The following is a 20,643-nucleotide window of genomic DNA, read 5'->3' as shown; positions in this document are numbered from 1 at the left end:
CGAAGAAATGATGTCTCCGACCAGACAGAGCAGACACAGTACCACCAGTCCAAGTGATCTGCTTGCTGGTGGTGAAGTTTTTGGTTCTAACCTCCTAAGAGTTCATTACATGCCTTCTGGCCAGAGAAGAGAGCCTCGGCCAGCGCAAACTCTTAACAGCAATTTCTCGGCAGACTCGCACTGCTGAGGAGCATGCTTACGGACATTCAGGGAAAGTGTCTAAGTGCTTTCTTGGCAACAGATGGCCCAGACAGCCAGCCAGCTCGCTAACTATGAGCCTGCCCTAGCTCTAACTTGCCATCTCGCGCTTTGCCTCGAGGGCACAAATGCACCATTCCAAGGAGCATGTGTCCGTGTCCGCCATTGGACCTCTGCGAGGGGAGGGTGCCTCGCTGTGCCAACAGGACTGCTTTGCAGCACAGTGTGGAAAACGAAGTGAGCTCCTAAGAACAAGGATTTTAAAAAGAAAACAAGATGGCACAGCATGTCTGAAGGAAGCACGAAGAGTAGGAAACTTCTTAAGTACCTGGCCTGTGGCCCTACCGTGGAACGCCAAGGAAGCCAGGGCCACTCTGTGCCCACTCCTGACGCATGGGTCAGAAGACCGAGTTCTCGGGACCCCCACCTCATCACAGGCTCGATCTCCTCAAACCACAGACAAGCCTTCCCTGAAATCAATTTCTCCCCTCTGGGCAGTCACAGGACCTGAGAAGAACAGACTCAATGATGAAAAAAGTAAACAGCAAATAGAAGCACAAAATCCAGCTTGCCCGAGCCCAGTGGCATCTCCAGACCCAGCAGCATGACAGGCCAGCATGGAGCAAAGCCTCTCACTGCGGATGCCAGGGAGGGAGGGAAGGCTGTGGTACCACGAAGACAGCAGGGGACCATGACAGTAGTGAGCAGCGGTAGCACACAAGTCACAATGTTTTGTTTTGCTTTTTTAATGTTCAGTTAGCCAACATAGAGTGTCCATCATTAGTTTTTGATGTAGTGTTCAACAATTCCTTATTTGAAGTCACGATGTTTTCCCATGCTAGTCACAACACTGAGCCTACCTTTTTGTCTCCCCGATCAAAAACACAGTAAATTAGATTCTTACCTAGGTAAAGTCAGGGAATCGGGTCAAATGCTGTGGCCTGGGTTTCTCTGGGTCTTACTTCAGAAGGGAGCATGAAAGGTCAGATTTTCAGGGGAACCCAATTTCCTGAAAATACTCATGGGGAAGAGAATAATGGAATTACTGACAGCAAGGAGGCAGGCTCCCAGGGTAGGAAATGCTCCATGCTCTCCACAGAGAAATGGGAGGGGCTGAGCCCAAAGCAGGCACTCAGTGGCCAGGAGAATTGGTCTGGACCCAGCCACTCGGATGAAATCCCGAACAGCCTGGAGAGGACGCATCCGCCTTCTTTGGGCTCTCGGGGATGCCCCACTGTCGTTTCACCAGCTAGGAGCCTTCCCTGCCACACTTCGCTTTTTCCCAACATCATGACGGTGCTCCCGGGTCCCAAAGCTGCTGCCCCCACCTCCTGTATTTTACTCCCTCCCTTTAAAAGATCCAGTTCAAACCCCACCTTCCACATAAAGCTTTCCCTGACGGTGCCAACGAGCATGCCCTCTCCTGCCTTGACACTCATCCCACACTGAGTGTCCAAACCTTCAAATGGACTCTTCTAGAATTTCTTCGGTTGTCTCTTGTATTATGTGGCTCATGTATGTGCATTAGTTCCTCAGCACGAGGCCTTTGTGATGCCAGAAATCAAGTCTCCTCCTTCCATGTGCTCCACACCCTGCAACACGGTTCGATTAGAAGCCCGACCGTGAACAAGTACAGCAGAGCTCTAACGAGGACAGCCAATCTTTGCATGGGGACGTGGCCACTTCTAGGAGGTTCCCTTTGCTCTAGTCTCAACAGAAGTCCATCAGCCCACTAAGCAGTTGTTTCCACCAGAGCAGCCCTGTTCTTACAACTCTGCACTTCCAGGGGTCTGAACTTCTATTTTAAGACAGAAGCCATAACCTTCCGTAATATGAACACCCAGGAGGATTCAATCTATTATTAACTTAAAGAAGGCAAGACGTTGATCATAAAAGATGTGCAAAGGAGGTTGCAGATCAGGATGCAGAACTTCAAAGAACTCTAGAAGGATCTGGAAAGGACCTCAGAGAGACTGTGGCTCAATGCTTTCCCTCCAGCTAGGGAAACAAAGGACCAGAAGGAGGCTGTGAGGTGGGGAGCGAGCTGGGGCCAGCCATGAGTCACCACCCCTGTCTTCTGACGCCGAGTCAGGGAGATTTTCCGCTGAGCCATGTTGCCTCTCCCTGCAGAAGACGCGGTTATAAATAACAGTCCTTGCCGTTGGGCTAGAATTCTGAAAGGAAGAGAAGCCTCAAGAATGACCGCACACGAGTCTTACAGTGCTGGGCAAAATTATGGTATTATAATAACCATCTTGATGGGGAACACAGTGAATGAGGTCAGATGGTAGATTTGAATAAAACAGCTGAGACACAAAGCCTGAAATTGCGTTCAGAGCAGCTTCCCGTCCAGTTCCGGGAAGACCCTTCGCTCGGCAGGCCTGTTTCCCAGTTGTGAAGACGGATGTGTACAGGGCTTCTCCATGCAGGAGCTACTGGGGTACTGAAAGGGGCCACTCTTCCTTGGAACTGTCTTCCATATTGTCAGACACCTAGCATCCCAAATCTTAGGCCACTAGGTGCCAGTAGAGACCCCAGTCGCTGTGACAACAGAAAATGCTCCCATGTGTCACACTGCCTAGATGAGAACTGGGAAGCAAGGTCCCCTGCCAACTCTGAGATACTAGCAGGAAGACACAATCAGGGCACCTGGCTGGCTCAGTCAGTTAAGTGTCTGCCTTCGGCTCAGGTCGTGATCCTAGGGTCCTGGAATCGAGCCCCACATCGGGCTCCCTGCTCTGCGGGGTCCCTGCTATTCCCTCTCCCTACCCCCACTTGCGTTTCTTTTTTGCTCTCCCTTTAAATGTTTTGCTTGTTTGCTTGTTTAAAAAAAGGACGACACAGCCATCAGGTGGCGGGAGAGGAGGCCAGGAGCAGGCCTACCCGTAGATGTCCAGGACGCCAATGAAGGCGTGCTGCTTGAGGGCGGTGCACAGCGCCTTGTTGACGTGCTCCACGATCCAGCCGAAGAGCTGTGCGTAGATGTGCTTGGCCAGGGCGCTGCGCGCGTTGGCCACCTGCTGTGGGGACATGGTCTTCACGTAGGTCTCAGAGGTGGTGACCAGCTTGCGGTGGCAGAGCCAGTGCACCATCTGGCTGTGCTCCACCCCCAGCAGCCGGCAGAAGTCGTTCAGGTGTGCATCCTGGGGCTGGAAGAGACGCGGAGGAGGGCTTCAGGAGGGAGCAGAGGGCAAGCCTGCCACTGTACCTGCCCGCCACCACCCCGAGCCAAAATGAGCCCCTCCCCCAGCACCGCAGACCCACAACGCCCCTCGCCACCCCTTGCCACAGCACCAGCAGGCTCGCACACTCCCACACCACTAAGCAGAGGGACAAGCAGGCCCCCAAGTGTGTTGGTGCAGCTGATTGTTACACTGAAGGATGAGGGCTTTGCAAAACAAAAGGTTTCTTAACTTTTCCTCTGCCCTCCTCCATGGCCAGCCGGCTGCCAAGTCACAGCCTGGAGAGAATTTCTTGAGTGAAGGGAGCAGAATGAGAACTGATAGCTTAGGGACGGATAAATCCATTAGGAATAAGGAGCCAGAAGGCAGCAGGAACCATACAAAGCAGCAGATGCAGAATCACGGTAAATGTACGGTTTCCATCTGCAGAGTCCCGCATGCAGGGCTGAGCCCACAGCCTGGAAAGACGTCCTCACGGGCAAGCATTACCCTTGACCGGCTGCACCCGATCCGACAGCTGAATGTTCTAGAACGAACACAGAGCTGAGCCAATGGGACATGCTTCCCCACATTAACACTGCAGTGCTCTGAGCAGACTTTCCTGCACCTTAGCCTCAGGGATAGTAAGTAACACACACTTGGTGTTCTACTCTTAGAGCCCTTGCTGCCTGGGGAAAGAACCCACTGATGTGGAAAGTGAGGACAAATAGCAAGAACAGAGAACAAACTTTGACTGGAGAAGAGCCACTTGGAACATTGCAACTGGTAATACCACCCTTTTAGAGCTGGAGAGAAAACCAGGAATTCCTCCTCCTGAAAACCCTTCTCTAGAGAGATAAGCAGCGCCTTCCACCCAACATACCCAGCTGCCTCTAATCTCGACCCTCATTTACCCAAAGTACCCATCATACCACCTGGCCTTGCGGTCCCCGGTAAGCACGTCCCCCGCAGGTCTTGTCTTCACTTCACCCCCATGTGTAAGTCACATACTCCTTGCTCTGCACTCAGAGCACCCCAAAAACCCCCCCGTTCTTTGCTCTCTCATCTAAATGCCCTCCCTGCACCCGGAAAGCGGATAACCAAACCATGAGCTTGCCAGATTGCTTATTAAGTCTCAAGCAGAAAGGGAATCCTTCAGAACACGATGTTGCCACCTTCTATAATGGCCGTAAATTGCCTTTGCTTGTGGGACTCATTTTCTGATGAGGCTGCTGTGGAGGATCTAAATGAGAGTTTGAGCGTTCAATGAAAATTAACGCAGAAAACTGTACCATTTCCTCCTTAACACCACTTCCCCAGGCCAGCTTTTTTTCCCTTCTTCTACAGATATTTAAAATCCATCTACCCAAAGCAAACACAATTACAAAATAATAGAAAGTCAGAGTAGGAAAGAACCTCCCAGTAAGGCCAGTGTTCTTCCAAATACGGTCTGTGGAGCAACAGCTACAAAGCACTTTAATGGGCTTTACCTAACAACAGGGGCCCAGGGATGCCACCAGGTTAGACACAGCTGAAATGGTGTATTAACGGACCCTGAGAGCCCCAGGAGACATATTTTATGCAGCATTTCCTGAACTTAATTGACCAAAGAACCCCTAGCTTCTTAAGAAATTGCCTAGGGCTAAGGTTCCCAGGATAATTCCTTGGGAATCATCATTCTAACCTAATCCTCTCATTTTTCAGGTAAAGAGAATGGGGGGTGGGGAGGTAGCCCTGACTGTGGCCCAGAGCTCCTGATCCAGCTGGGAAAGAGTCAGCTTGGACTGGGTGGGGAGGACGAGGCCCTCCATCTTTTCACACAGCAGGCGGGGCTGCCATGGCTCCTTGTCCTGATGGACAGCATTTCTCTTGGTGGCAGCCTGCCTGCACCTGCCCACCTCCCCCTGCCATACACCCCTCCCAAGAAAGCCACCCGCAGTGCTGTTAAATGCCTGGGGACTGCCTGGCAGGCAACAGGTTCGGAGGTGGTAAGAGTCCAACTTCTCAATCCGACCTACTTCCAAGGCATTCTTAATTGCTTGGCATAGCATTACCACTGGATTCCCTGACCTGTAGATGGCCTCCCAGCAGCCGACAGGGGGGTTCGAAGCCTGCCCCCTGGAGCCCTGCCCCGCCCCCAACCCAGCACCTCCCCGGGGAACGCAGTGGAGACAGAAGCCCATGTCCGGGCACTGTTTGATGCTCGCCTCAGGACAGGCTCCCGGCTGTGCGGTGGCATGGGGCTTGTCCCTCTGTTACCCCCTTCTGACTGTTGATGAAAGGTGCTAACTGCGACTGACTGAACATCACGTAATTACATTAGGCTTAATTAAATGATGCTAAATCCATTAAAAACGGCCAGCATCATAGGTAGATTAGGTTTTGTGGGCCCATATTGCCAAACTCAAGAAACAAATTGCCTCTGGTGCCCAAGTAATTGCACTCTGTTGCCTCTCCAAGGTAACTCTGGCAGTCGCAAACACAGCTTAACGCTTTAATTAAAAATCAAAACTCCAGAGCAGAAGGCATACTGCGTCTGGACAGACAGCCTTTCCAGCAGGAGGCCCACCCTCTGCACCAGAGAAATAAACCCAAATCCATCCGAGAGAGACTTTCACCAGCAACCGCTTCATGAAGACTTCCTGCGCACACCATGCGCCCAGCTCTGGGCTTGGCACCTGCTGGGGGACCCTGGCCAAGAAAGGTGGCCCGGCTCCAGGATGGCAGTGGTTCGGGGCAAACGGCACTGGCTGGGGCGCGACATGACCATTAATAGTCATTAAGGTCTTTCTGGGCCTTAGTTTTCCCCACCCTGTGAAGTAACAGGGATGTCCACAAGGTCCACTCTGCCGCCAACAAACTGCTGGGGATGAGTCAAGAGTGACGGGAGCCCCGGGCTCCTGTCATATCGGGGTCATATCAGCCCCCACTCCACAGATGAGGAAGCAGACTTAGAGAGGTTAGCTATCAGGAAGCAGCAGAACCAGGATTTAACCCTTGCTGACCTGACTCACAATGAGTTCTCTGCACAGCCTCTCATTGGAGAACAACGTGAGGTCAGCCTAAGCCAAGTTCCTGTGCTCAAAGCCCTGACTTCCTGGGGTGTCTGGGTGGATGGGGCCCTGCATCGAGCTCCCTGCTTGCAAGGAGTCTGATTTTCCCTTTCCCCCTGCCCCTCCCTTCCACCCATGCACTTGTGCACTCTCTCTCAAGTATATAAAATCTTTAAGAAACAAACAAAAAAAACCCCTAACTTCCTGTTATTGAGAGACGGGGCCTGCTGCCCCATTTGGTAACAAAACCTTTACCTGTCAGCTTCCTCCATCTTCTCCCTAAAGCACTACCCGTGCCCTCTGTCCAGTCTTCTCCAATTTGTGTCTTGGTATTCACCTTCATATAGTCTTTCCAGAAACACTGGTGGGTGCCAGTGTCTGTCAGAGTTGGAAGGTCCCCCAGCCAGAGCGGGTACGGCCTCCTACACCAGACACATCCTAGAGTTTAGTGGCAAAACTAGTGCTGAGCAAAAATCCACTCATCAGGCACCTACCAGGGGCTGGGCACCGACTGTCCCAGCTCCTGGGTTACAATAATTCACCAACAGTAGCTGCCTTCATAGATTGTGATGTTTCATGAGGGGAGAGATGTGCAAAACCCCCTCCCCCATGGAAAATATAAAATTACAACCAAGCGCAGCACCATGGAGAACAGGCACAGGTGTTGTAAGAATCCACAATGTGTGTGTGTGTGGGGGGGGGGGGGATGGGATGTTGGGTAAGTTGGAAACCCAGGGAATATGTGTCACCTTTCCTGTATCTCACAGACCCAAACCAGGAGTTTCTCAAAGCACACGTCCTTAATCTCACCTGTCCCTGACACCAGGACATACACAGCTGCCTAAGGAAGCAAGAGGCATTTACTGGGGTACACATGGGGGTTAGGTACCCTTAATATGCCTTCCTCACAAGGAGAAAGACATGGGAGCAATACTTCCCTGGCCCGAAGGCCTCAGAGTCGGTGGGTGGGGGGCCTGTGGCCTGCATGGAGGCCCCCTTCCCATCCCGCCGGGGTCCAGGATCTCCTCGCGCAACAGGGGCTCCCTCTTAATATCGTCACTACCAATCTCCCTGCCCACCCAACACACACCCCCAGCATCGTCTGTGGTCTCCCACACTGCTCAAGCTCCAGCGTTCCCTCCTTTCACACTGGGCCCAGGCACGTGAGCCTCAAAGCTCTCCTCAGGTAGCAGATTCCATGTTGAGGATGCCTTGATGGGCCCAGGAGAACCTCTGCCCCCAAGGCCATTTCTTTTTCAGGAACAATATATGGGGCAAGGGTCCTCTCTCTAAAGGCAGGACTGGTTTCAACTTCTGATAAGCCCTAACTCTAGGCAAACAGCAAGAGGTTAATAAATATTTGTTCAATTGAAAAAGCATCAGTTGTGAGTGGCATTGACACAGGCCCACGTTCACTGTCTTGTGTCTTTTCCCAGAGTCTGGGTTTCTAAATTCTAAGTCTTCGGCAACAAGAATCCTCCTTTGGACTTCCCCAGGACGCAGCAATGAAGGGGCACAAGAGAGGTGTCTAGTCAGCAACCGCAGACTCACTTACTCAAGACTCACTTACTCAAGACTCACTTACTCAAGGTGGGAACACCAGGGTGGACCTAGTTGGACACACACAGCAGAGAGCACACCCCAGCCGCTGACTATGGGACCACACATCTCCACCATCTCCCACATCTACCCATTTAGACATTCCATACCTGGCACATATCTGATGCTACACTGGGCACCAGGAAAGTAACAGTCACTGTGAGCATTAATGGAATCATTCACAATTTGCCATACTTTCATAAAGGTGACTCAATGTTCTGCATCTACTGCCAGAATCTTGCCAAGCAGGGTTGTCTTTTGTCTACCCAATTATACTGCAAGCTCCGTGGATACCAAATATGATGTCCAGCTGTGCAGACCTCAGTGGGGAGCTCAGGAAGTACTCATGGATGGAGAACACTTTGTAGAATTTCATGGACCTCAGGGTCCTTGGAAAAGCAATCCATAAGAAAAAGAATTTATTCAATAGCCACTAAATTCCCTGCCCTTGGTGATAGAAATTTGATGGCAGCTGATTTGAAAAGGACCTGTTCTTTTAAAATATTATCAGCAAGAGAACAGAAACCATTACTGTTAAGAATAAATAACCTACGAGTGTCCTCTGAGTGTAAAGACACATTTCAGTTGTATCAAACTCTAGGAACAGAGTAAATTGTGTATGTTTTATCTTGGGTGCTGGTGTGCGACTTACTGATACGCTACAGGAATCGCCATCACGCTCAGCCTGAATCTCCACGTTTCCAAGGTGCAGGATAGAAGCAATTATCTTAAAAATGCTTATCTGATGGGACTCTCTCACTCCTGGGGGGAAAAAAAAGGAATGAATGACACTCAGCATCCCTGGTAGGATAGAAAGGACATTTTACCCTTTTTAAAAGGACTTTAAAAAAGTTTGATTTTTCCTTTCTGGGCCAATGACTCCTAAAGTGATCCGGCTCCTCACCGCATAATTACTAGTCATAGTAACAGCTCCGAGGGCAAAGGCGCTCCCTGGACTAAAAGGGAAATATCCTCACTCTGATTGTTCTGATCAAACCAGATGGGTTATGCTACCATTTTAACTTCTCCAAGAGCAAAGGAGAAACAGCAATCATGCAGACTCATTTTAAACTTCATTTCAACCAAATACTTTATGGATGTTTTTATGAGTTTAATAAGAATGGTCATTTATCTGCAGTCATTTCTCTCGGAACATAATAACCAGCAAACATCTGTGTCCCACATCCAAACTGCCGACGGGGGAGGAAGAGGAGGCCCTTCTGGGAGCACTGCTGGAGGAGCTGGACAGCCAGCTGGCTCTCGGCCACCGCTGAGCAGAGCCACGCTGCACGCCCCCTCACGGGTCTGGACACATCAAACTTCGAACTGCCGGAGCCAACACCTGATGCCGCACTGACTTGAGCACGGGAGTCAACAATGACATGGACCATCTCTTAAAACTTATGTTTAGGGGCACCTGGGTGGCTCAGTGGGTTAAGGCCTCTGCTTTCGGCTCAGGTCATGATCCCAGGGTCCTGGGATCAAGCCCTACATCAAGCTCTCTGCTCAGCAGGGAGCCTGCTTCCCCCTCTCTCTTTCCCTGCCTCTCTGCCTACTTGTGATCTGTGAAATAAATAAAATCTTTAAAAAAAAAAACAAAACTTATGTTTAGCTTTAAAACATAATCATTTCTTTTTGAAGGACAAAAGACCAGACCTACAAAAAAAGGCTGCAGAGTAACAGAACACCAGTCAACCTACTACTCAGTTTAAGAAATAATACAGTGGTCTCCCACATTTCTCTCCAGATGCATTTATTTTAAAGGCAATAATTTACACAGCCTAAAAAGAGTGACACCTAGAGTAACTGGGAGGTAAAGACAGAGTATGCTGGGATGAAAAACTATCCACAAAGTGGACAACCCAGACATGAACTAGACAGATTCACTCTAGACTTCACCAGTGACAAATGACTATTACACTGTGTAAGTGTCATAGGGGCTGGGATTTACTTTTCATATTTTTTTTATAAAAAGTTTCAAAATAGACAAAGAAATAGCAATATAATGAATCCCTGTTCTTGCCTTGGGATACAGGTGCTCAGAAACACGAATAACGGAACTGAACTGACGACAGGTACCAAGACGGCAAGTATTCCCAAGTGTCTACAGAGATGTACGAGTCACTGAAATGTCTGGCTTTGTTTAACCTAATTAAAAAGAAAAAAACAAAAAACCAAAAAGAGCTGGAGGCCAAAAAATTTAGTGTAACTGAGTGAGGACTGAAAAAAACGAAGACGGGTTAAAGCCAGAGGTTGGTATCCCCAGACAAGATGGGGGCTTGGTGGTGCTTCACCCACACAGGGAGTAAAGTCCTGGGATTTCAATCCGAGCTCGTGTATCCTGCTCTCAACTAGGTCCTACTAGTCAGGAAGTGGGTTTTGGACCATCCCAAGAGGGACAAATCACTTCTCTCCTTCACTCACTCTTGGAAACAAATGCTTTGTCCATTGTCAAAGCCTTCACTGCACAGTCATGGTAGGAATTTAAGTAGTAGGTATTGAAGGACTATTGAATTCTAACAACAGTTAGGATCACTGCACTATACTGACCAGAAAGCCCCTTCTTTATAAACTATCCTAATAAGCGGTACTCCACTATGACAAGCAGAAAACCAAATATCAGAACTGAAGGAGTAAAGCAGGGGCTGCCAAGCTATGGCCCACAGCCCACGATGTATTTTTATAAATAAAGTTTTATTAGGAGAGTCATTCATTCATGTTCACTCATTCATGTTCTGTCTATGGCTACTTCCCACAACAGCAGCAGAGCTGAATAGCTGCTTCAAAACACTGCGTGGCTCCAAGAGCCCCAAGTATTTATCATCTTGTCCTTTAAGAAAATGTGTGAGTAAAACAGTAGATGTGTTTATTGAAAAGTAGGGAAGAAAGGATTATTTCAACAGATTTTCCTGGTGCCATTTTCTTTGCGAACGACAGCACCCAGCCTCCTTGGAGCCTTGGAGGGAGCCGCCTGCTCCTTGGACCCGCGCCCACCCACTGCTCACAGCAGCCGCCAGCGGTGGCCTCCTGCCACTGGCCAACAGGGCAGACTGGTCTCCTGCTCAGCAAGTCCCCTCCATACCTGCTCCCCAACCGAATAAAGTGATTCTGGACATTGGAGAAGTCAAGGGTGTGAGTCATCGATCTATATCTCTCAGTCTCAAATCCGCCCCGCTTTGGGATACTGGATCGAGACCTGGTGAACTTTTCCCCTTTGCCCACCGACAGAACGGCCAGCTTGCCCAAAGACCTCCACAGTGACCGAGCCATACAACAGCAGCAAGAGGACATGTGGGTTCTCGGTTCTTGTCCACCACCATCGCGGCAGCATAGCCAGGCCCCGGACGAGCGACTGCGGTGCCCTCAGGCCATGTTCTCTGCATTAGCAGCTGCCTCTGAGAGCTTCTGGTCCCAGCAAGTGCTGGGCGAATGCAGGCTGCCTTGCAGACCAGCCGTGGTCCACGCCCTCCAGCAGGATCCCTCACGGGCAGGCTTCCTGATCCTGCAACCACACGCTCCCGGAAGGGGCTGGAATGTCCGCCTGGCAACAGTGCCTCTATCTGCTGCTCTTCCTTGCCCTTTTGCACCTGATACTTCTGCATCCCTAAAGTCGTCTTAAACACCTTTTTAATAATCATCAACTACTGCTCTAGCTAACTGATATTGTTCATCGGAATAACGAGCGTGGCTTTTAGGTCATTATTTCGTGGGTACAAAAGACAAAGTACGTCTACCCACCGGTTACTTAGAGAAGAGCGCTTGCTCTGATTTCAGCCCACAAAGCCCTGCTTCTACCACACAGAGATTAGGGCATGTCCAGTTTGGACAAGTTTTATTTGGACACTGGATGAGACCACCTGGATTCCTACCAAAGGACCTAAGAAATGCAGCTCTGAAGTAGTCACACGACTCAGAAACCAGATGTCTACCTCGGTCACAGAAGGGGCTGGGGGAACACAGGGGCCATCCTGAGCCGTTCCCTGAGCTTCAGGCTGAATTTCCAAGCTTTGTTTTTTTCTGGTTGCAGGTCCCAGGAATTAACTCATTCAATTTCCCCATGAAGAAAGGCTTGCCTTCCACTCTGCCACTCAGGCTCCTCTTCCTCAAAAATGGCAAGGGGAAAAAAAAATGGCTGGGGAGAGGAGTTTTCTCTCACGAGTCACTGAAATATCTGGCTTTGAAATATGGCCCTTCATGCCCAGGAGGACACTTGATGTTATTAGCCAAAAGGCCGAGGAGCAATACCAGAAGAACAGAGAGCTCTTGAAGAATTCCACTAAGGCTCTCTATAGAAAAAGTGGTGACAGAACAGCACTGTATAGGAGAGAACACTACCAGACCCTCATGGTCTGCTTCCAGCTTGGATCCCAGGACCGTGGTGCATGGGTTGGTTTGGTCCTAAAGACATGCTCTTTCTGCTAGAACACACGGTCTAACCCCAGACCACGGCACAAGAAGATGTGGTTCTTTTCCATTCTGTTCCACTGGCTTTGGTGGCCTGAGGAAGTGGAAAGGACCATTTTGCAGTGCCTAAGAACATGACTCTCAAATGCTTATTTTTAAGACAGATCAACAAAGGTACAAGTCTTAAACTCTGGAGTGTGAGGGTTGGGATGAATTAAGAGTAGGACAACATTCACCAAGGGCAACAGGGCTCCTCGTGGGCTTACGAAGTTTGGCAAAGTGGGACACTGTCGTGCTTTTCTACTCTCCATGAAGTCAATCGTCTGGGCCTTTTCCCACTCAGAAGCTGCTTACCCAGGAGTGTGAAGGCTTGTCGCGTCTTCTCAAAGTCCTCAGCATCATCAATGCCCTCGATGTGTGTGTCTCCTCCCTGTGATGTGTAGAAGAAGTCCTCTGCGCATGCTATGAGAGGCGAGGAGGAAAAGCATCAGGCATTGGAAAGAAGCTTGATCCCGATTTACCCACAGATCACGACCCATGAAGATTTCTACTCACCCCAGACAAAAATTTTATTCCCAGCTGAACGTGCAATCCTTATAAAATATCATCTTTACTGACAATGGCAAATGGAGAGAAAACTGGGTAAGGAGACACAGAGCACTACACTAACAGGATGCATTGCTGTGTTTGTATAAAACCAGTACACAAAAACACGTGACCATAAAAAGTCACAGGTGGTTCAGTTTACAGGATTTACCACAGATTTGCCTTTTAAAAGGATCTGAGGGATGCCTGGTTGGCTCTTGGTTTCAGCTCAGGTCATGCCCTGCGTTGGGCTCTGTACTCAGTGCAGAGTCTGCCTGAGATGCTCCCTCTGTCTCCTCTCTGCCCCCCCCCCACCCCTGCGCACACTCCATCTCTAAAGTAAATAAATCCTTTTAAAAAGGATCTGATATACACTGAGAGCTACACGCACCCTAGAATCACAGACTTACAGGACCGTCGATAAGCTGAGTGTGACAGCCTCATTTGACAGAGAGGCAATGATGTGCCCAAGGTGACATGGTTTTTTGTTCATTTGTTCTACTGAGTTGGGGCACCCCCTGAGCTCTTCAGGCACACGAAGAGATGAACCTTGAGATCCTCGTGTGTTTGATCTCCCCTCCGGTTCGGCTCCTCTCAGTCAGGCCTCAGAGAGCACCTGGGACACAACTGGTGAGAAGTCCCAGGTCTGCCTGAGAATTCAGAGCCAACCCTTGCAGAGGGCAGTAACTCAATAAGACATGGCAGTATCCACGCAGCAGGCTTGGAGGTTGGCATTTAGGGCAACAAGTGTACCTCATCGAGATTACCCCCAAAATCACATTTTCCACAAAATGCAAAACCTTTGTGTAAAACAACCCTGCCCAGTGTTTGGAATTTCTAAATTTATGGTGTTTGATTTTGACAAGATGCCAAAGCTGGACACTGGCTACTGTTCTTCTTCTGTAAAGACGGTGAAATTATCTCCCTTGCATGTGTGTGGTCAAACTCACATCAGCTTAACAGGCTTCGATGCGATTTCACTGTCATGTCCAGTCTTCCTGTGACACCTTGAGCTGCCACTCTGACCCCTTACAAATGTCTTGGGTCTCTTTCCTTGATCCATTCCGACTACCACTGTCTACATCTGACCTTCTGCACACACCTGTAGTCTGGGGACTGTCGCCAAAGACTAACCCAGTCTCCCCACTCCTGCCCCCTTCAAATCCACTTTCACGCTGCTGGTAACTGATCGCACTGCACACGCATTTAAAGCCTTTTAGAGAATTCCCGCTCCTGCCCCAGTGCCCTCAAGCCAGAGGTCAAACACTCTAAAAGAACCTCCTAGGCTCTTTGTGAAGCAACCACAGGCTCCACATGTCCATCCAGACTCAGGGCTTGCCCGTCCTCTCACACGTCTCATCCCTGATCCACCCCCTTCCTGACGGTCGTTCCTCAGCTCTACCCACCCACGGCCAATCTGGGTCCACGCTGAGCCCACCTACCTCTCCTTTCTGGTCTCTTCCATTTTCCACCACACATCCTCTGCTCCAAGCCATACTCCTCCACTGAGTATACACTGCCAGGCACGCTAGGAAGTGGCCCAACTCAGACCCAAACCCTGCCCCACACAATCCAGGCTGGACCATCAGACTACACTGTCCACAGGCATGGAGAGCAGGGTATCAGCCATAGCTTACGAGGGAAAGCTTCCCGGAGAAGTAACCCAAACCCTGATGACTAGAGGCTCTTGTGTGGGAGAGGAAGGACTTCAGCCCCAGGCTTGCAGACAGCCCCAGAAAAGGCAAATGGTTATGGAGGGAGTCACAGCAGGTCTCTGTGGAAGGTGGTAAATTCAGCTCTTTTCTATGGAATCCCCCTGCGAGCTCTGGCACAGAACAGAGGAGTTTCAAAGGCTTAAGAAAAGCATCATTCTTCCTTTCACTCACCTTTCAAAGTACTTCCTTTGATGATTTTTGCAGGGGCATGTTAGGATGACTGAACATATTTATTCCTATTTTTCAGATGGGCAAACTGAGGAACATAGGGCTGGAAGGGATTACCCGGGCTCCCCCAGACTTTGGCCGGCCTGGGAGCCCATTACCTGACCACCCTAATGTGGAGATGGTTGTTTACTATAGGGCTTTCCCATAAACACAACCTAACTCGTTATCGAAATCTATCAGCTGACACATCAGAAAAATAAGCAGGACACCAGACCTCTCCGCTGGAGGAAAGGGGGCATTTTCAGTGTCTACTGAGACCCTTTGTTGTCAAAAGCCAGGAGCCCCTTGCTGATGTTCTGACTCAGACTGACCGCCCACCTTCCCTGCTGCTAGTTCCCAACCTCGGGCCCCACAGGGGAACTTCCTTGAGCTGGGGCTCATCCCTGCAGGGCCCACCCGGATCAATCACAGCTTCACTCTATTAAATGACTGAATCCAATCGAGATGATCATCTCTCAGGCGTGCAATCAGCTCTGTCACCGTCACACTCCAGACCCTCATAAACAGGAGACAGTCCCCTGCCATCAGCTTAGCGGCCCCGGATCCGGGCTCTCCTTTCCAGCCCGTGAAGCCAGTGCTGACCGTCCCGTCCCAGAGCAACAGCTCTCCTCCAGTGTGGGTCTCCCCTTAGTTCACATTTCCAAGGAGAAATACTCCACAAAAACCCCCAGTAACTGGCTCACCAGATAGACACCGAACCGTGTACAGCCCAGAGGAGGCGTGAGGCCAGTGCTTAGAGCAGGGGACCATCAGGGGCCCCGCCGCGGGCTGGTTCACCTGGGAGGCTACGCTCCAACTGTGCAAAGCAAGAAGGCTGTTCAGAAGACTCTCCACATACCCATGGAAGAGAAAAATAAAGAATTTACTCCTTACTACTTGAAGGCTCTATGTAAGGAAATAAAAAGCCCATTATACTTCTTTTTACCATGATTTATTTACACTTTGACCCATGATTCATGGGAGTATTGCTTTTTAAAATCTCATCCTCAGGTCACTTTCACGCAACAGACCACCATCAACAGAGCAGAGGGAAGTACGGATGGAGTGTCCCTCCGCTCCCCCTCGCTGGGCCAAAGAGACTCACAGGGACTTCTGCTCAGTTGAGGAGCATGTTCTAGCTGAAGGGGAGGGGGCAGGAGACAAGGCGGTCTGTCCACTAGGAACCCCTGGCTAGTCTTTCATTTACTTGGTGTTTCCAACCCCCAACCGTTATCGTGGAGCTGTCAGGCTTCGGAGCTCACAGCCAACGCATCCATGAGGCCAAACACGGCCTCCCCCTGAGCCTGAGAGCTCATCAACGCAAAGGTCTGCATTCCTGGTCGCTTGTGGCCATAAACCAACACCCGAGCCCGAGCTGCCAGCTCCGGGAGGGACGCATCCAACAAGCCTTGTGCCCGTCCCTCCCAAGGAGTTTACAGCTTCACTGGGGGAGAGGCAGACTTGCAAACACGGAGTCCGGTACAGCAGAAAAGCAGCGTAGCATGCCCTCCTGGGCTTCCTCCTCTGGTTCTCAATTTCCTTCCCCTGGGAACCTTCCACCCACCTCGGCTCTGCTTCCCTCAGCACAACCTTCCCACCCTGCATGGTCACGGGCCGTGAGCTCGGCGAAGGCAGGCCCCACAATCGGTACACTGAGCACTCCATCCCCGGAACCTCACACCACGTCTGTAGGCGTCAGTGCATGGACCAAGGACCCAGTGCTGACCCGCACGACCCAGGCACCAAATGTGGTAGGAATCCATAAGTAAAGCAGAGAGTTAGGAGGGCAGTTAGACCGAAGTTGGAACTACCTGGTGTGTGTCAGCCTTGAGGGGTATGGGCTGGGGCTGTCAGAGGTCGATCTGGCACTGGGCCCTGAAGACAGCTAGGATCTGGGCCGTGGACAGCCTCAGGGGTTGGTTTCTCTCACAGACACATAAGGGTCAACTGACCCCTGTCTAGACACCCAGCTCTTCACACCATCGGCTACCACTGCAGCGTTCCCCCCACCCCCGGGTGCCACCCACTGCCACCGTGCCCCACCAGCTATGGGGAGGTCTGCACACCCTGGGGCCTAATGCTCAGCAGCCCCTTCCCCCACCCCCTCGCCCCGGGCCAGCCATCCTCACCCTGCCCCAGCCACTCACCCCCTCCTTCCCTTCAGCTCTATCCTTGAGTAGGACTTAAAACTCCCCAGCTACAATGACATGAGCTGCACTGGGTAAATCTCTAGATCCTCATGGTGGGACGGCCTTTTTATGCTGTCTGAAGTGTGATCATTTTTCAAAATAATGCATGGAAATTCTTATGTGCTCTGTAAAATACTATCCCGCCCCCCCTTCCCCTCTCAAATGGTTTTCTGTGGCAAGCTGCCTGGGGACAATTGGCCCGAGTTTATCGATTGGGTACAGATGCTCAAAGAGGTCTGGACGGGGACATACTCGCATGGGAAGCAGGGCTGGGACAAGAACCCAGGACGGAGGGATCTGTGCAGCCCCTCCACCCCCGGGCAGTACCCCATGGCCACACAGCCCCTCCCCAGGACAGGCACACCCACATTTGCATACTTAGCGCAAGCTCTTTGAATTCTGGAAGGCTGGCGGCAGCACAGAGCTGGTAGAAAATGTGGTAATTCCGCTCACCGTCCGCCTGCAGGAGGAAACAAGCCCAACAGCTTTAGGACAATGACCCCAGCGATCATCCCGTCACTCGCTCTCATCCCAGCGTCCTGTGGATGACTGTGGTCACGACTTGTGCTCACGTCTTCCCTCACAGCTCTGACGCCTTCAACGCCCACCCCTAGATGTTCCATTCACGGTTATGTTCCTTCTTCCAGCTTGAGGATTTCTAGCTCTCTCCTATTTTCTTCTCGTTCTCTGCTCTTCCACAGGGTGGGCTGCCAACTCCCACACACTCGTACGGATGTCCCTGCTCCCTGGCTCAGGCCGCATAGACTGTCATTGGCCTGCGGTAGGCTCCCTGTCCTCTCTGGGAGGCTGGGAACTAAGTCAGAGCTCTGCCCTTGCCCATCAGGTCAGGCCGGGGCAGCCACGGAAGGTCCTAGACGGAGGGAGGACTCACAGCGGACACTCAGGCTTCACCAGCCTTAAACTGGCAGTGGTAATGGGGTGGGGGGCGGGGGTGGTCAGAGTGGCAGGGGGCGGGGCTTTAGGAGGCCTGGGCAAAGGAAGAGGAAGGCTTGAGGGGTGTTCAGCAAAGACTCTGGCCAGAGCCACAGGCAGCCCTGACCTGCACCCAGCACAACAGGCTGTTTGCTTTGCTGCTGTGACATGAGGATTTGGGCCCGTCGAACCAAATTTGGGAGGTGGGGAGAGATCCTGAACAGAAAACTGGAAAAACAAAGCTGGTTAAAAAATTCGTTAGACGTTTGTTAAGCACCAGCCTGCAGAGGGACGTCTCTGAGAAGCAGCTGAAGCTGTTCAGGATGTCCCCTCCGCAGGCAGCTGAATGTAGGGGTGTGGGGCCACCTCAGACCGGGTCGTGTGTCATCTCAAGTCGGGGACAGGACACTAAAAGGGGGCTGGGGGAGGACTGTTTTTGGGCTAAGTAGATGTCCTAGCAGTGAGCTTTCTTTTGTTTGTTTAAATAGGATCTACAAAGTAAGGAGGTTCCTGGGGAAGCTGAAGCCCACAACCTTCCCCTAAGACTCTCAAATCCACAAAGAACAGGACTATCTTGTCCCCGTGTCTCCGGTATCACGCACAGGGCTGGTATGTAACAGGCACTCATTAGGTTTGTTGACTGAATATAAAAACAGTACCAACTTCAAAACAATACCGAGCAGATTTCCAGGCCTGATGTCCATGGTCTTCACATGAATAGTTTTCGACATAAAGAGAGAAAAGCTAAAGGTCAAGTGTATCCTAAAAAGGAGATGCTCTCTCTGGGCATAGGGAGTGGGTGGGTCAGGGAGCAAGTGAGCAATCACTCCTGGGGAAAAAGTACAAAAAGGCCCAACTCCTGCCACTCACCTGGAAGACCACTCTGGACTTCTCCAGCAGGTAGGTCCTCATGTTGGCCCCAATGATGTGGTACCGCTTATCAAAGCCGATCTGAATATACTTTCCAAATCGGCTGCTGTTGTCATTGCGAGTGGTTTTGGCATTTCCGATGGCCTGCAGAGATCACACAAGAGGTATGCAAAACCAGGAAAGCTTGCTTGGTTTCTAGGTGGTGTGTGCGCGCGCGCAGCTCTCTCTCCTCTTCCTTACAGAGCCCCCCTCCGCTGCAGGGATGACAATGAGCAGAGCTAAACACAAAACTTCATTCCATGCCTCCTTTACTCCTAAGGATGGCCAGTGAGAGTAAGGAGCTGACCGGTGGACTCTTTCCAGTGATCCCACCTGGAACGTGCATGGTGATGGCTGCAGCTGGAGCAGTCACCTTGGGACCATGAAGAAAAGGTCTGGAGAATCACATGCTGACTGGCTTGAGCTTACCAAACCAATGCCAGTCTTTGAGAGCTCTCAGCTTGAAGTGAGAAAGGCAAACTTTCCCGTGCTTTAATCAGATCTCCATGACAAAGCAGGAAAATGTCATTCCTAACTGATAAATGGTATTTCCGAGAAAGAGACCAAGATCCACACCAACCTCATCACTAGATGGTATCAGGAAGCCCTCACCCTCTGGATACCTTTTCTCATGCAGCTGCAGGGGCACAGTTCAAAACACCCGATGAGAATTTAAAAAGTAAGAGACTAAATGGCTTGGCACGATTATTCACTTTCTACAAAGCATCGCATTGCTAATGGATCGGTAATGAATATATTACCATTTTAACTTTAATCCCTTTCACACGTTTACATTTTTAGGTGGTTGAAACGCTTGAAAAAGTTGTCTATGAAATTTGAGGGACGCAGAGGCTAAAAGAAGATCCAAACCCAGACTGTGCCTCCGCCCCTTCTCAGCCGGATCCAAGCCACAGAGCCACTAGAGCCTCCCGGTGTTCCAAAACTACACAAGCTCAGCTGGGATCTGTTGTAACAAGGCAAACAGGGCAGCTGAAAGCAAATCCTTGCTTAAAGTTCCCAATAACACATCCTCACGAAAATGCCCCATTCCCATTCTTGAGATGAGTCCGGCGAGGCCGTGAGTCATGCAGCTGCTCGCTCACAGAAACCCAAGCCTAGCTCTGCACTGCGGAACGCGTCCAGTCTGAGGGCGCCTGCACTCTACACACCCACCTCCCATCCAGGTCCCCCTGGTGTGATGGCCCGAACATTTGCCAAAAACCCAACCTTAATTTAATCAAGCTTCTGAATTTTACAGCCCTTTTACAGGAAACACAGAGGACAAAGGAACACGTTAATCAGCATCAGGAAGATACAACCGGCAAAGTCTGGTTTGTGGAACATTCTCAAAGACCATCTAGTTTCAACGAATACAATTCAATGCAAAAATTTCAAAATATTCAAACTCCATAATTCGTAAAATGGCAACAAGAGCCTTTGCCAAACCTGACACCACTCCTTGTGATGGCTTAGGGGAAAGCTTGCCCAGGGTCTAGAGATCACAGTTGATCTAGAGAGGTCTAACTTCCTTACCTCATTAGGTTGCTTTGAGAAGTGACAGATCTAGAAGTACTTTAAAAATATGTAATGGCACCCATAAAGAGAAGAGGTTATTATGACCCAACCCATCAACTCTACCCTAGGACTCCTAGATCCTGTGTGTGAAGGACACACGGGCAGTTCTGCATCT

At 50.6% G+C, this 20,643-nt stretch overlaps 1 protein-coding gene across 3 annotated transcripts in view; it reads right to left on the bottom strand.

Moving 5' to 3' along the window:
* The window catches only part of MYO5B (myosin VB), a 342,993-nt gene that overhangs the window by 121,603 nt on the left and 200,747 nt on the right, over nt 1–20,643 (bottom strand). For all 3 annotated transcript variants that reach the window (XM_082699234.1, XM_082699233.1, XM_082699232.1), the window contains exons 6-10: nt 18,915–19,058; nt 17,490–17,571; nt 12,770–12,877; nt 8,664–8,773; nt 3,082–3,347 (exon numbers count right to left, since the gene is read on the bottom strand). In XM_082699234.1, the coding sequence (XP_082555360.1) occupies nt 3,082–3,347; nt 8,664–8,773; nt 12,770–12,877; nt 17,490–17,571; nt 18,915–19,058 (710 nt within the window). The remainder of the gene's footprint in view (nt 1–3,081; nt 3,348–8,663; nt 8,774–12,769; nt 12,878–17,489; nt 17,572–18,914; nt 19,059–20,643) is intronic.

This window comes from Mustela nivalis (genome assembly GCF_964662115.1).
Source record: "Mustela nivalis genome assembly, chromosome: 14".
NCBI classification, from domain to species: Eukaryota; Metazoa; Chordata; class Mammalia; order Carnivora; family Mustelidae; genus Mustela; species Mustela nivalis.
The sequence above is the reverse complement of the archived record's forward strand: the minus strand, read 5'-3'. Positions and strand labels throughout refer to the sequence as shown.